Consider the following 15,572-nt stretch of genomic DNA (forward strand, 5'->3'; position numbering starts at 1 on the left):
ATAACAACGTCTTACCCGAAAGAGAGCACAAGGAGGTTAAGTGACTTGTTCAAGGTCAAACAATGAATCGATGGCTGAGCTGGGATTTGAACCAGGGACCTAATGGTTACAAGCCCTTTTCTTATTTAACCACTGGACCACATACTCTAAAATGCTATTCTTTCATTATTCTGATTTTAATGTTACCCTTCACTGAAATCCCATAGAAATCAGTTAATGCAATCATTATTTTAGGTGTTATGAGACATGAAACTGGCACTTAATTGCTACTGTATAGTACAATAGATATTGATATCATCTTAGAGAACAAAGGTAGTTTTGGCATACAGACAGTCGCTCAGACTAGCCAGTGAACTTGTCATTTGCTTTTAGGGAAGCTTGCAGGATTGAAAAAGCCGGTAGCCTGTACAGCAAATCTGGATGTTGACGTCTGAATGCCTAGCAGCGGTCTGCTGTGAAACAATGGAGCAACGCCAGCCGACAGAGCATGCCACCAAACCACTTCAGTACTGCCCCCAGTGTGCTTCAGACAATAAACTGCTTACGAACTGGAAAATACACACATCAGTAATGAAGCTAACAAATTAAAATAGAAAATTGAATCTGTGGAAATAAGTTGAGCTGTCAATTAATAATTTGTATAGGTCTACTATAACAAAGAGCTTTATTTTAGTTTCTGAAAGCTATTTTTTTTTATTTTTAGTAGTTGTGAATTGCCCCAAAGTGAATTACAATATAAACTAAGCAAATTGATGACGAGGATGAGGATGGTGGTCCAGTGGTTAAAGAAAGGGGCTTGTTACCAGGAGGTTCCACATTCAAGCCCAACCATTGACATAGCGTCACTTAACCTCCTTGTTCTCTGTTCTTTGGATGAAATATAAAACTATTGTAAGTGAATGTACAGCAGAAGTTGTGATGTGTAGTTCACCCCCAAATCTCTGTTTATGTCACTTTGGATAAAAGCAACTGCTAAATGACTAAATCTTAACAAAAAATGGCATGATAATGCTAGTACCATTACATTTAACAATATATTGAAATAACTAGAATATACAAATCAATACAAATTTGAACAAAAACTCAAAACTTCAAACTGATAAATAAAAACATAAATCTGGTGCCTTGAAATAGAACGGGCTGAAATGCTATTTTGGTTTCAGTGATTTGAAATTGTGAGTTGATTCTGTTTTTGCTTTGTTACGGTATACCACTAATATTGAATAATGATTATGAGGCTAATACTTTATAGCTCTCTCTTCATAGATATATTCACACAGCTACATCAAAGCACTGTGGGCAGGGTTTTAGATTAGAACTATAAATTAGAATTTTAAAAAAAGTGAAAAAAAAGAAACAGAAACTGCTTCACAGAAAGCAGTTTATTTTTAAAAAGCCACTGATGAGATCACAGAATGTGTTCCTATCGTCATCACAATTAGAACTTGTCAATAGCTTCCAGGCTATTGCATCAAAAAGCTAATTATGTTTCGGCATTTCTCCCTGAATCTCTTTTCTGGCAAAGCCTTAACTGACTTAAATAAATAATGTTAGCTTTTCCAATATGATAGGCCTAGACCTATCGTATTGACCTGAAAGATTATTATGCATTTCCAATAGGCTCAAAATCTTTTTTCTTGTGAAATCAGTTTTGGGTACCGATATGTCTCTATCTTTCAGTTCAAAACATAACAAACAGCAGACGCACCAATACAATAATGATCCGATTCCGCAATCTGCTTCCATAGTGAGACACTTTCACTCCGGTAATTAAAGGCTTGTTCAATAAATAGAATCAGAGACAAAGATGTCTGAAAGAATGGGAACAGCTCATTAAACTCAAATCCTTATCTTGACTGACAGCTGGAATTGCACAATGGCTGTAATAACAGCTGCCTGGCCATTCCGTATTTGAATAGTAAAAATTAGATACAGTAGGATGTTGGTGTTCCTTCTTTCTTATCTCTTCCATACCGTTGAGACAAAGGTTCTGACTGACTTTTCCATTACATTTTTTTTTTCTGGTTAGTTATTTAAAAAATACTGGAGCATGTTCTCATTATGAAAGCACACAAAGTAGGGGCATTGATAACATGAATTCAGGGAGAACACTGTCTTATAAATGTAAATCTTCATATATTTGACATTTCATTTAAAATCTTTCAAAGGGACAGTGTCTGATTTTAAGTACATTAGGTTCTTGAAAGGTGAGGTACTTTGTTGCTTAGCACATGGAATACCACCAGCAGTGAAACAAGGTTCTAGATAGTTCAAAAGCTCTAAAAATAGAAGAGGAACCATTTCTATTACCACAAGTATTGATTTGAATCAAAGATAACAAAGTAATATTTTAAGTAATGTTTTACAAAGAATAATGCTGTTATTTATTTTTTACCTTGTTTAAGAATTTCCTCCAAGAAGACAATTAACCCATTATAGAGAATTTTTTTTTTCTGAGAAGGCATACATAGTTTAATGAATACACATTTCGTCAGCACTGCAGGACGGTGGGGCTGAGGTGAAATTCAAGGTTCTAGAGCAGACACGGTTTGACATTGTATTTGTCAAAAAAACCTGAAAGTTAAAGCAAATTTTTAAACAGGCCTTTCCATTTACTACACCTGCATTTTTTTTTATATAATGGTTATCCATCTCCAAACATTTAAATCCATCAGGAATCATAAAAGGGTCACTGTCAAAAATCACTGTCATTTTTAGGTCAATTTATAGTACTGTATTGTAGATTACACCAAATTTGTGTGGTCCAGTGGTTAAAGAAACAGGCTTATAACCAGAAGGTCCCCAGTTCAAATCCCGGCTCGGCCACAACTCGCTGTGTGACCCTAAGCAAGTCAATTAACCGCCTTGTGCTCTGTCTTTCGTGTGAGATGTGGTTGTAAGTGACTGCAGATGATGCATAGTTCACACACCCTAGTCTTGTGTCTTGTAAGTGCTTTGTGACTAAAAACATTCTGCTTAAATTGTCCTTTTGGAATTCAAGGCAACCTATCCCAATCATGCTTTGTATTAGAAAGCGTGACAAGGAAAAAAAAAAAACACAGCAGTCAAGTTTCTAATGCAGTAGTATGTATGCACATTGATGTTGATGTTAAAAACAGATACAAAACACATAGTACACAAACAAATCAATATAATGTAATGTAAATACCAATTGATGGAGAGATCAAATTAACGAAAAGATTCTGATATACATTAAAACAGACCTACAGTAGTAGCAGCACTTGCAACTTTAAGACCAAAACGCTATTAATAATACAGCAGTATTATTCAATACTGAAGACAAATAACTGTATGATCACTGCCGTCCTCATGCAGTAATCAGAGGTTTTGTTTTGGCGGAAGAGGATGCATCATGGCTGGATCATGCTTGTTAAATAAAGTATACTCTAGAAAATTGTTACCTTCCTGTCTAAGGTTGTTCTTCACTTTTTTTCCCCACAATCAAAGACATAGTTTAAATGGATGCTTCCTGGTATTCATCACTTCACTTCCATGGTGTCAGAGCCGAGGACAGTAATGATGAAAAATGAAAACGCCCCAGGAAACTGCAGTTTAAACCTTTAAATCAATTGCGGGGTGATTAAATGATCTGCATACACAGAATTAAAAGTAATAAATCAATAAAAAAAAAAAAACACAACACTAAGTAAGAAAACTGATTTAAATGCTTGGTTGTTACATCGTTAAGATCCGATTCGCAAAATGAAAAACAGCACACAAAAATATTGCGTCTCTATATTTTATTAACATATCTTACAATTTGTAATGTGTCTAAGTCACACTTTCTGATATTTAAATCAGAAAATCTGATTCAGCACCTACAGTAATGTACTGTATTTATATTGTTCATTTATACAGATTAACACACAAAGAAACACTCTGCTTTCAATTACAATATACATACATCACTCTAGATTTTCTGTGTGAATGTTATTACACAAAGTGGGGCTTACAAAAATTCAGGGGGAAAAAAATAGATGAACAGCAGCATGCATAAATTCAAGTTTTTTTTTTTTTTACCCCTCCCCACCCAAAAAGAAGACACAAATGACAAAAGGAGATTTTTTTCCCTCATCTCTCATGTGTACACCAATAAAAGCGATTAATTTTGGATAAACTATATATAAATATATATATATATATATATATATATATATATATATATATATATATATATATATATATATTATATATATATATATTTTACACCGAATTTAAATGTGTTATAATGTTAGAGGTTCAGAGATAAACTTGGCATTACTTTGAACGTTACTAAACCAGAAATGTTAAAAGTAGATACAGAATTCAGTAACATTTCATGTTCTATTGCTGTTACAGCTACATGATTTGCTTGAATTGATTTTTAATTCTGAAATCATATTTTTATTATTAGTTAATTGTTTAAGAATGATGCTGGAATGGTATCTTGGAAATCCATCTATTCAGCAGTAACATACACTTCCCCTGCAGTAACCTTAAACCTGTGCAGAAAGCACTGCTTCCTGTTGGCATGCAGATTAATGCCAAGAGTAAAGGTGGGTTTGTGTCCATAAAGATGTGGGATGAAGACTCGTTCTACTTTGGCCATAAGCAGCCATCAGATAAGTGTTTTTTTGGGTTCACTGGAATATAACCAGCAACCAGCAAACTATTAATGCATATCCAACCACCTGGTCATGAATCTAAAAACAGAATTCTAGAAAGAAAACAATGGAATCCATCGCTACATCTAGTAAGCATTAGATAGGTAAATACAGGAAAATATATATTCTGGATCTTTAATTGTTATTCCAGGCTCTTCAGCAGTTACAATGGTGGAATCCAACTAAGCATCAGAACATAAATCATCCCCATATTTAAAGGCGATCACACCACCATTGCACGGCGAAATCCACAGATATTTAATAGCCACTCCATTCTCACCTGCTTACTATACCGTATGTACTCTGGAAGATACAGATGCATTAATCAGTCACTAGAACCATCTCTTGGATTTTTTTTTTCTGTTTGGGAATTCATGCAGAAAAAAGTAATGATTGCACTGCACAAATACAATACAGATGAAACTTGAGAGATGACAGGAAAATATCTGAATAAGAGTTTCATTTACAGGACAGTCTGCACATTTCCAATTAAATAACTCTGAAACACACATCGCAGTAATTAGGACCTGCCATGTTCGGTGTCTTACAAAAATTGGTAAATACAGTAAAACCTATATGCTACTATCACTAATAATTAACCAAATTGTTGTGGTAATTCATTTCTTAGCAAGAGAAAAAAAATCCTTTACAAAGACAAAATGCATTGTACAACATTAACAGCAGCGTGCTAAAACTAACTAACAGCAAACAAAAAGACATTTCCTGAGGATGAATTACAGTTAGTTCTTTATGTTAAGCCTTTATGATTTTATATAGTTCTGCACATGTGGTATCCACCCAATTTTCTACTGAACCACCTCATCAATATAAAGCATAAACTCCACACACAAGCTTGTCCTTCAATATCATTTCAGCTGGGGCTCACAAACGTAGATTAAGAATAAAAAGCACTTCAATGCAAGCTAAAAAAAAGTCAAGAAAAGGGATATATATTCCTAATAGAAGGAAACATGTGAATAGCATTTCTTCTGACACATTTAACGCCTAATCAAAACTCTGGCTTTCAATGTAACCTAACAGTGTCTGGGTAGAGTGTCGGATCAGAGTATTTGCTACAAAACCCTTTCCACTCCTTTAAGCAAGATCTTAAAAATCAGCACATCTGGGCAAATTTAGTTCTGGTTGCAAAATAACAAAAAGCTGCTGGTATCAACTTTTATCTAAGACTGTAAATGTGGGTCTACCTTATTAAAAAAAAAAAAAAAAACATCTCCCATTTTCTTGGGCACGTACAGAACAAGCATCTTTATTACTGGGTGTCCTTTAAAAATTCACATGGCCAAGGGGGGAGGTTGTGCTTAAAACATGTAATTGGTTACTCCCACACCCCTTCGTAACATTAAGGTTTAAATTAAACATTCAAACCCACTTTATATGCATGATTGCACACACGATGATTCCTTCTCAAGTGCTATGGCTATGGTAGTAGCACCTCATGGCTATGTATATGGTTCACAATATTAGGTATGTAAAAGGATTTCAGACAAACATTTTATTTTTCAATATAAATCATCTTCCCACAGAAGATGCACTACAATCCGTTGTAATGAGGACCCCATCTCTTATTGATGTGATCGAACGTGTGAGAAACCCACTGCTGCTCCAAGACCTTGTACCTTTCTTCACATAAATACAGCGGCTTGCCCCGTCTAAAAACATAAAATGATTTTTAAAAACACACTCAGTTACATACATAATTAAATTATATTTTAAACATCGCTGCCTAAATACAGCAATCTTATACAGTACATTACAGCACGTAATTTTATGTGCATCAAACTGGGAAAATGATTAACACTGTCTGGGTAAGTGTCCGACCATTACTGGAGTTACAAAATAGACACCAGTCCTCCTTAAAATGTCATAATTTTGAAGGTTTTAAAACTATACAAAAAAAAAAACTACAACTACAAATTACAACGTATATACAAAAAAATAAATAACTCTGGTCATTTCTAATATAAATTGTAAAATGTAAACTTTTGTTAAATATAATTTAATTCAATTCTCATTCACGCATACAGTACCAGTCAAAAGTTTGAATACACTTGCTGGAAACTAGGTTTTTTTCATAATTGACAATGTTTTACGTCGTATACGTTTCTGTAGATACTTGAAAATGAAAACACATGTTACAATATACAAAACAAAACATAAGGAGTATCAAAGCAATTTTCAAGAAGATTGAAAATTGTCTCTAAATCATTATTTTGCTTAAGAATGAAGTACTGCCCAACTAGCCGTAATCCTGATAGAATGGCATGCCTCTGAAGTATGCTATGATAGCCATGCTGGTTGAGCTTGCCATGGACTTGGTAAAGACCACCAACTCTGTCACCAGCAAAGCAAACCCCGACCATGACACTGCCTCCTCTGTGCTTTACAGTAGGAACCACTCTGCGTCTTACAAATACTCGGTGGTTGGGCCCAAATATTTAAAATTTTGACTGATCGGTCCATAAGACCGACTTCCACTACCCAAATGTCCAGTTTCTGTGTTTTTTGGCCCAGGCAAGTCTCTTCCTCTAATTCTGCACTCTTTACAATGGTTTCTTTGCAGCAATTCTTCCAGTTAGGCAGCGTCACGCTATCTCCTCTGAACAGTTGATATTGAAACATCTGTACTTCTAGTAGCATTTAGCTGAGCTTGTATTTCAGGGGCAGTTAATCGCCGGTTTCGCAGACTTGTGACTCGAATTAACTTGTTCTCTGATTCTGCGGTCACCCGTGGCCTGCCTGACCTTATTAGGTCCTCATGAGTGCCAGTTTCTTCAAGTCGTTTGATGGTCTTGGCCACAGTAGTTACAGACTCTTGCAAAGTTCTTGAAATTTGTCTTAAAGATTGACCATCATTTCTTAAAGTAATTACAGACTGACTTTTTTCTTTGCTTAACTGAGCGTATTTTGTCATTTTCTGCTCCCTTACATTCAGGAATGACAAACTTGTGCCTATGCTACCTATATTTATAGTAATCATGGACCCTCACCTGTTAACAATAATTAATGACAAAAGGTTAATTAGGTAACAGGCTAGTTAACTCAGAGAACATCTAACAAAGACACTTATACTTAGGCCAGTGTTCTAACACCGTGTTAGACACACTTCACACTTTTAACTGACTTGTGCTTCAGACTGAAATCTCCTTGCTTTGGGTGGCCATTTCATTGAAATTAACAAGATTTACATTTTCATTAATTTTTTTTTTTTTTAATGGAATTCACTTATGATTATCACCTTATATAAGTACACGTCTCATATAATGAAATATTAAGTGTTTATAGACAAGTTTATACAGTTAAAAGCATAGATAAACATGAAAAAACTGGTTTTAAGCAGGTGTACTCAAACTTTTGACTGGTACTGTATATTTGAAATTGGTTCAAATTGTTACTAAAGTAATGTTTAGCAAATTAAATCAGGTTTTTATTAGCGGGCGTCTTAACCACAATGCAGAACAGCCGGGCTCGTCTGCATTCGTGGTTATAGAACTTTCAACCTCCTCTCACCGAATCTGTAATGGCAGTGCATCACACAACACTGCCCACTACATAGCTCAAAATGAACAACGTTTATTAACAGTTAATAAACTACAAAAGTGGCTCTTAAAATAAAGGGTGACCTATTTTTTTTTTTTTTAGCTGGGTGGTCTTCAACCCCTGCTGTGATTCAGAAGACATTCCAGTAACAAGTAATTGCTTCTCTTCTTTGCTTGTGTGCACACATTGTTTTCAGGTGCATAATGTGTCAAAGAAAGACAGCTGATCTTTCTCAGGACATCTGCATGAATTCTCTTGAAAGAACAATTCAACCTAAAATGATGGACTTACAGGAATTTTAAATTAATCTAAGTGTAGAATTTTTACCATGCACTGAGATAGCACTTAATGAAACTGTCTGCTTTCCAGTTCTCACACTGCACCTTACTGTAGGTTTATGTGACACTATATTTATTTTAAAGGATCCTAGTTTTATAAAGGAGTCCACCATGGTCACATGTCTGTAAAGAAAATTCAATGAAGTAAGCAGCATTATGTTGTTTGCAATGATAACGGGTAAATCATCGTAAAAGGTACAGCTTTTACCTGAGGTCTCTGTCCTCTTCTCCATGGGCATCAAGGTAGACAGCTCCCCAAATGCAAAAGCGATGTCCTCGAATGATAATGATTACCGAAGCATTGATCAGCAGAAATATTCCTGTTCCTGCCCCACAGTTCTGGGAGTGCTAAAAAAAACAACATTAAAAAAAATGGCAGTTAAAACACACATTAGTATAGCATTAAATAATATTTCACCTTTCAAAATGTATCTTGTAAATTTAAGGAAAGCTGGCTAAAACCTAAAGGTCACGAGTGAGTATGTGTGTAAAGTATGTTTTCATTGATATTTTGATATAAACACATCAAATTTCTTCTGGTACCTGAATGGTAATTGCTAATAAAATGCATTGCCATTGATGCTACAATACTTTGTATGCAGCACATTGTTTCACAAAGTACAGTACTTACCAGAACACATTCACAGTAATTCTGTTGTTTGCAACAGGGTCCCTTCAGGCACACAAAGGTACCACAAACTAGACAGAGTGCAGGATCCTTGGGCACCTTATTGCAGAAGGTACAAGCCTTTCTGTGATAATATTGGAAGATGGTGTTGTAATTCTCAGGTAAGTGGAGGAGACGTGGTGCAGTCCAATGAGGATCCTGGACAACCAAAGTCTACAGGAAAGAACATACATAGCACATGCAGGGTTATATTTCAACTGACAATTCTGTAAATAAATAATAAATAAATAAATAAATAAATAAATAAATAAATAATCTACCAAAACACCCGTGATAGTTGCAGTAACTATATCACTGATGCCCAACCCAGTGTCACAATTTCCACATTTCACAAGGTAAAATTTATTGAACAGATTTTTGAAAACACACCAAATCTCTACCAAAGTACAATCATGTGATCAAGAAATCCTGCTCTACTTGCCCTTTATTCGTTGTCAAATACATACTACAAATAAGATGATCTCGGAAGATAAATATACCAGCCTGTCACAGTCTACCTTGGGTGATTATTACAGCAGTACTCTGACAGGTAATAAAAAGTCTCTTGTCTAGGAAAGGGTAATTTAGGCACACTGATCCAGAGATCAATACAAGTGGCAGCTAATTTAATGTGAGAGTTAACAACTGGATCCTAATAACTTTTGACAGATTCATCTTTTTAGATTTCTTACCTTTTTCTAGCCAACATATCCTTTTTTTACAGAAATTAGAAGTACATTTTGTATCCTACTTTTTCCACTCAAAGTTCAGGCTTTGTTTTTAGAGCATTCTATGCTGATAGATGTCTTTATACAAACAAATGTTTTTCTACACCTTTCACTGGGATCTGTCACAGCTCAAGCTGTTAAGATCTTTCATTTACTCAAGTGTCACTTCCACTGTTCTCTTCACCCATTTCCCATCAATCTGTGTGAAAGCCATGTTAATCCACTCTATGCCTCAATTAGTGTTGATTTTATTCACTGCCTCTCTTCTCTAAACCTTCAACCAATTGATTTTGAAACCAGGTGACAAAGGCGTCTGTGACTGACTGGCTTTCGACTGCCTTAAAATGGCAATAAATCCACAATCCCCAAAAGCTTGTTTTTTTTTTAGGTCTCAGACACTATTTTCTAACAACGATTTTAAATTGTTTTTATAGGAGATAATTCTGTCATGATAGCAGAAGTAATTTAGTATTTGCTGTACACATACAAGCTTTGTAAGACACACACATTCAGATGTAGGTTTTCTTTTCAAAGTTGGTAACTTGAATTATAAAAGCTAAGTAGTGACTAAAATCAGCCAAGTAGTTCAGTATAGTTTATAGATTTTTAGCACAAACACAAATTAAACAGCAAGGAGCAATTTTATGTTAAGATTTTTGGAATGCTAATATACAGCAGGATATTTAAACCCACCTCTGCTTAGATTAATGATATACAAACCTACAGTATGTCAAAATTATCCAATATACAAATTACACAGAAGGCAACTTAACTAAATGAAGATTTCTTCTGTAATTTTACAGTAATTTCATTCTAGTTGCCGATAAAAGATAATGTTAAAACGGTTTTATATAAAAGTTCTTGTTCCAATAAACACATGCTCCTTTTTGTTTTCTCTCATTACTCTTACCACGGCATGCTCTGCATTGATGTCTGCAAATTCTGTTACTTCAGAGCACCACTGTGATATTATCTCAAATGCCGAGACTGACCAATCAAGGCAAGAGGCACTGTGTAACTGGTTTGATGGCTGAAAAGCTGATGGCAGTATCCCCAGACAGTTTGCCAGCACAGGAAATTCCTCTTCACTCTAAAAGATTAAACAGGATTACATGGATTTCAAGGACCTTTCATTAGCGGTGTCTTATTTAAGTTTAGCTTTTTACCAAAATAGTCTATCATGGATTTTATCATTTTACAATTTGTTCAACAAAGTGTATCATGACCATCATATTGTAGTAAGTACTGTATTGTGAGTTTAGTGTAAGTAAGTCATACATTTAAAGAATTATGATATCTTATAGTGCAAGTAGAATTCAAGATGCATTGCATGTGACCCCAGTGTCTGACACCAACTAAGACGACATATTTTGCCAATGTGGCAACCCTCTTTAAAAAAAAAAAAACTGCTGAGCTGTCTGTACGCAGTCACAACAGGGAAAACCTCTGAAGCAAAAGATAAGGTGTAATAGAAACCAACCATGCACCAAGGTGTGTTCATAATAAAGTAGCCGATCCCATGAATTTGAGGTAATTATGGATATAGGACACACTTCAATTAAGATTTAACTGGAAAAAAATGGATCTAGGAACACACAAAAATGTACCAATTTATTTTTTTGATTTGTTGTCAATGATGTTAGACAACTTAAAAGCAGTCTCCATTTGCACCATCAACTGTATGAATTCATAAATACTTTTCCCAGCTCTAAGTGAACCAAAGAAACAAAAAGTACCTCTGACTGTCTGTCTCTCTTGCTGTTTTACTAACATAAACAAACATACAACTTTTTTTGTGCGACACCCATAATTGTATTTGAGCTTGGGAACTGTAGAATAAAGATATAAGGCAAGAAATATGAGGCCAATACCTCAGTGGTTGGTCTTTACTATATGGAAACAAAAAAAAGTCACATGACCCCAATATGGTAACCACACCTTTCTGCAATTGGGGTGTATGCAACTCGAAAGGCAAGGCTCATTTTGAAACTCCAAAACTATTTGGATTAATAGTCAGTTTTGGAATGAAAACTTGCACACTTGTTTGTACATAACATGTTTTGCAATATACTGTACCAGGCAACTAGGTAAATCATCCCCAAAGAGATGGTGCTGAAGAAGGCTGCTGATCCTGAGGAACGGTAAGCAGAACTGCTGAAGAGCATACTCTATGGACTGAGGGGACCATACACTGGAACTAATCTTTAAAAAAAAAAAACAAACACAAACAATCAATAACTAAAGAAAAAAACTATATCCTTAGTGCAAGGCACATGCAACCCATTTTATGAATACAATATACTGTAAATATACTGTGCGTACTGTAAATATAACATTAGAGCAAGAGTATCAATATTATGAAATGCAGATCATAATGACCTATATATATATATATGACAAAACTATGGGGATATAATGGGTGACTTACCATTGACATTTCCTCAGTGGCCACTTCGTAGAGACGATTCCCTTTGGACAGTTCGCTTATCCCATGACTCAGTAATACCTCCCAGGACTTTTCTGCATCTGGTGTATGCTGTGGAATATATAAACACATTAACTCCATATTGGACATAATAAATCATCAGAGCCTAACATACATTTAAAACCACAAGTCCTTTTTACAGAAGGGGTTGCAAAATGGTTGCAACATTTTTTTTTCTTAAACTAAATAATAAAAGCATATTTCTTATCATCAAAGCTGCTTTTAATGATTCATTTCAGCTGTTTGCTGAATATTTAGGTCTTGACAAATAAATGGCATTATTTAATAATGTAGGCAAAGGCATTGGCTGCAATAACTCTTTTATACAATAAAATATTTGACTATAGATAAGAACTGAAACATTACTGAATAAGTGTTCAGATAAAATCCAACTGGTTCTACTAATATTTTATGTGGGGTATAGCAGCCAGCATTTATCAAGCAGACGGTAAGAGAATATAAACTGGCAGCACTCTTATCTCTCTCTGGGTTTTCTGTCATAGATGTATAGCCCAAGAATGTACTGTCACTGATTCTTTTTCTGGAATACAGAGAAAGAAACAGTCTTTGTTAAGACTTAAAGCTTTTTTTTTTTTTTTTTTTTTTTAGTAGCCAATAACTTTTACCCAGTTTTCTCCCCAATTTAGAAATTGCCAGTTGTGTTGTTATTAATCCTGGTTCACCGCTGCAACCCCCTGGCAACTCGGGAAATGGAGGCTGAAACGTGTTCCTGCCAAGCCGTCACTTTTCACACTGCAGATCCACAACGAAGCCATCAGACCTATAGTGCTGGAGCACAACACAGATCTGATTGGCTCAGTCTAAAACCACACATTAGCATTACCTTTTTAAGTGCTCCAGAATTCTTCCATGCCAATCTCTCTTCTGCACTGAATTTAACTGAAAGCGTTGCAATGGCATGAATGTACTGTAATGTGTATAATACCTTCACAATGCAGGTGAAGTGTTCTAAAAAAAAAAAAAAATGCATATAAATACCAAGCACAATATCATAATAACAAGGTAAAGATCTTAAATAAATACATAAATAATAATTAGAAATGTACTACAAATTCATTCAATATTTATTCAGCCTTTTGATAACCAGAATAAATCCTACATTACATAGGGGTGTGCACGTGGATAACATGGGAGTGACACTATTGCTCCACGGTCCCCCTTTGTTAGCAGCCAGATATTTACTGGTAAAACATTGCATCTACATTAACTGGAATGCCTTTGGTTGTTCTGAGCAAGGTATACTTGGAAATTAATAAACAAATAAATAAAATAAATTAAAGAAAAATACATAAATGAGAGTAAACCTTTGTATAAGTTTTTTTTTTTTTTTTACTGGTTCAATAAATTGCCCCTGGAGAAAAACGATGACATGATAAATATGGAGATAAAGGGCGACATGTTTTTTTGATCCGCTGTGATTTAGATAAAAATACACTGCAACGTCTCTTAGCATGCATGTAAAACAAGAAAACTAGCAGCAGTTTAGAAAAAATTATTTTCTTGGCCTCTGCTAATCCCAATTATAAAACCAAATAATGTACTGAAAAAATAACAAAACTCAGCATAACAAAACTGTGCTGTTCGCTCAAGCTTACATGACAGCATAAAACAGACACAGGATAATGCGAGGACAATCCAAGCTGGAGATGACTGATGTTGTGTGCTGGGAGAAAGGCTGTGCTTCCAGCAGGCAGCTCTACACAACAGCATGAAAGCAGCAGGCAGGGAAAAGTTAATGGTAAATGTTTTTTGAAAAATCTGAGGAAAAAGTATGCCGAGCTAAAAATCTAATTTTTCAATGCACTACTGTCATTTTATGAGACAGATATTTCAAGATTGCAAACCATCAGATTTAATTTTCTGAAAACAAAAGGTACTCTAATGGATTTTTGGTTTCTGTACATATATTTTAACCTTTTACTTTGGCCAAAATAAAGTGTCAATTACACTTTACTGCAAATGACAACCCTTGTGTTGATAGAGGAGACTGACAGTTTAATAAGGTTTAGGCATCTTAATTCAGAAACATGGCTTTGATTATTTCACTCATTTGTGGCAAGATAGGCCATTCCCTGATAAACTAATATTCACAAAACCAAAATAAATATTTTTCAAGTATTTAAGACTTCACTGGTACCAACAGTTTCTCCTAAACTTCATTCTCCATTTCATATTCTAGTTGCCTAGCAACACAGAGCTGATTCTGTATGGTTTATTTCTAATGGCTTACACAAGGCTTTCTGCAAAATAAATAAATATATAAATAAATAAATAAATGATTAAAAAAAAAAAAAAAAAGAAAAACCTTGCTGACACATTGAGGTGGGCAATGCAGGAAGGGCTGTTGCCCCATCACACAGCTTACATCTAGGGACTAAATTAGTTAGTGCAGTGTTACTCTTATAAAGAGCAACACTACAAAACAAAGGAGCATGTAATAATTGTGTTAACGTCCACAAAACTAAACCTAATAGAATGTACAATGCTGAGCACGCCAAGGCATATTGTGTTGAAAAAAGAAAAATGACTTCAGTCAATTTAATTATGGACTATGGAGTGTTCTGGAATACTGAAGTTTAGCATGTTCTGACAATCAAGTCGGCTTATTTACAAAGTTTCCCTCACCTTTTGTCTTTAGTGTAGGTCATGCAATTAAAACACTTACTGTAGAGAGCCATTCAGAACCACTTAGCCATCCTACCCTCCAACCTTCAATAAAATCAAGGGATGTCCTGACCTCCACCATGAAGTTCTTTTGTAATAAAAGATTCCATTTGAGGCAATCTTTCTTTGTGATGGACTGAGATCAATTTTCCATCTTGGAATGAACAGAATGAACAGTGTAACTGCATTTATTCAGGCTTAATCAATGTGGAATTGAAAAAGAGGCAAAGTGCATCTAAAGGCTAATAAGACCACTAATGTTGTTCTCAATGTTGACTCTGAAGGGCAATGAACAAAAGTCTGGTATTCTATGTTGATATAATGTGAAGCTAAATGTGTACGTTACAGAATTAAGCAGTCAAAGTGTTATTTGATTTGCTAAGGTTAGTATCCTAGATTTCCTCATATGCACGAATATGACTTTTTGACTTTTTTTAACCATCACTG

General features: G+C 35.0%; 1 protein-coding gene across 5 annotated transcripts in view; it reads right to left on the reverse strand.

The window, feature by feature from the left end:
• Window positions 1–4,296: 4,296 nt before the first annotated feature.
• LOC121322236 (E3 ubiquitin-protein ligase ubr3-like) overlaps window positions 4,297–15,572 on the reverse strand; it is a 67,686-nt gene continuing 56,410 nt past the window's right edge. For all 5 annotated transcript variants that reach the window (XM_041261906.1, XM_041261909.1, XM_041261908.1 and 2 more), the window contains 7 exons: window positions 13,285–13,409; window positions 12,384–12,491; window positions 12,032–12,157; window positions 10,866–11,045; window positions 9,192–9,401; window positions 8,769–8,908; window positions 4,297–6,334 (listed from right to left, as the gene is read on the reverse strand). In XM_041261906.1, coding sequence (XP_041117840.1) covers window positions 6,217–6,334; window positions 8,769–8,908; window positions 9,192–9,401; window positions 10,866–11,045; window positions 12,032–12,157; window positions 12,384–12,491; window positions 13,285–13,409 — 1,007 coding nt within the window. In that variant the 3' untranslated portion in view covers window positions 4,297–6,216. The remainder of the gene's footprint in view (window positions 6,335–8,768; window positions 8,909–9,191; window positions 9,402–10,865; window positions 11,046–12,031; window positions 12,158–12,383; window positions 12,492–13,284; window positions 13,410–15,572) is intronic.

This window comes from Polyodon spathula, chromosome 10 (assembly GCF_017654505.1).
Source record: "Polyodon spathula isolate WHYD16114869_AA chromosome 10, ASM1765450v1, whole genome shotgun sequence".
Classification (NCBI taxonomy): Eukaryota; Metazoa; Chordata; class Actinopteri; order Acipenseriformes; family Polyodontidae; genus Polyodon; species Polyodon spathula.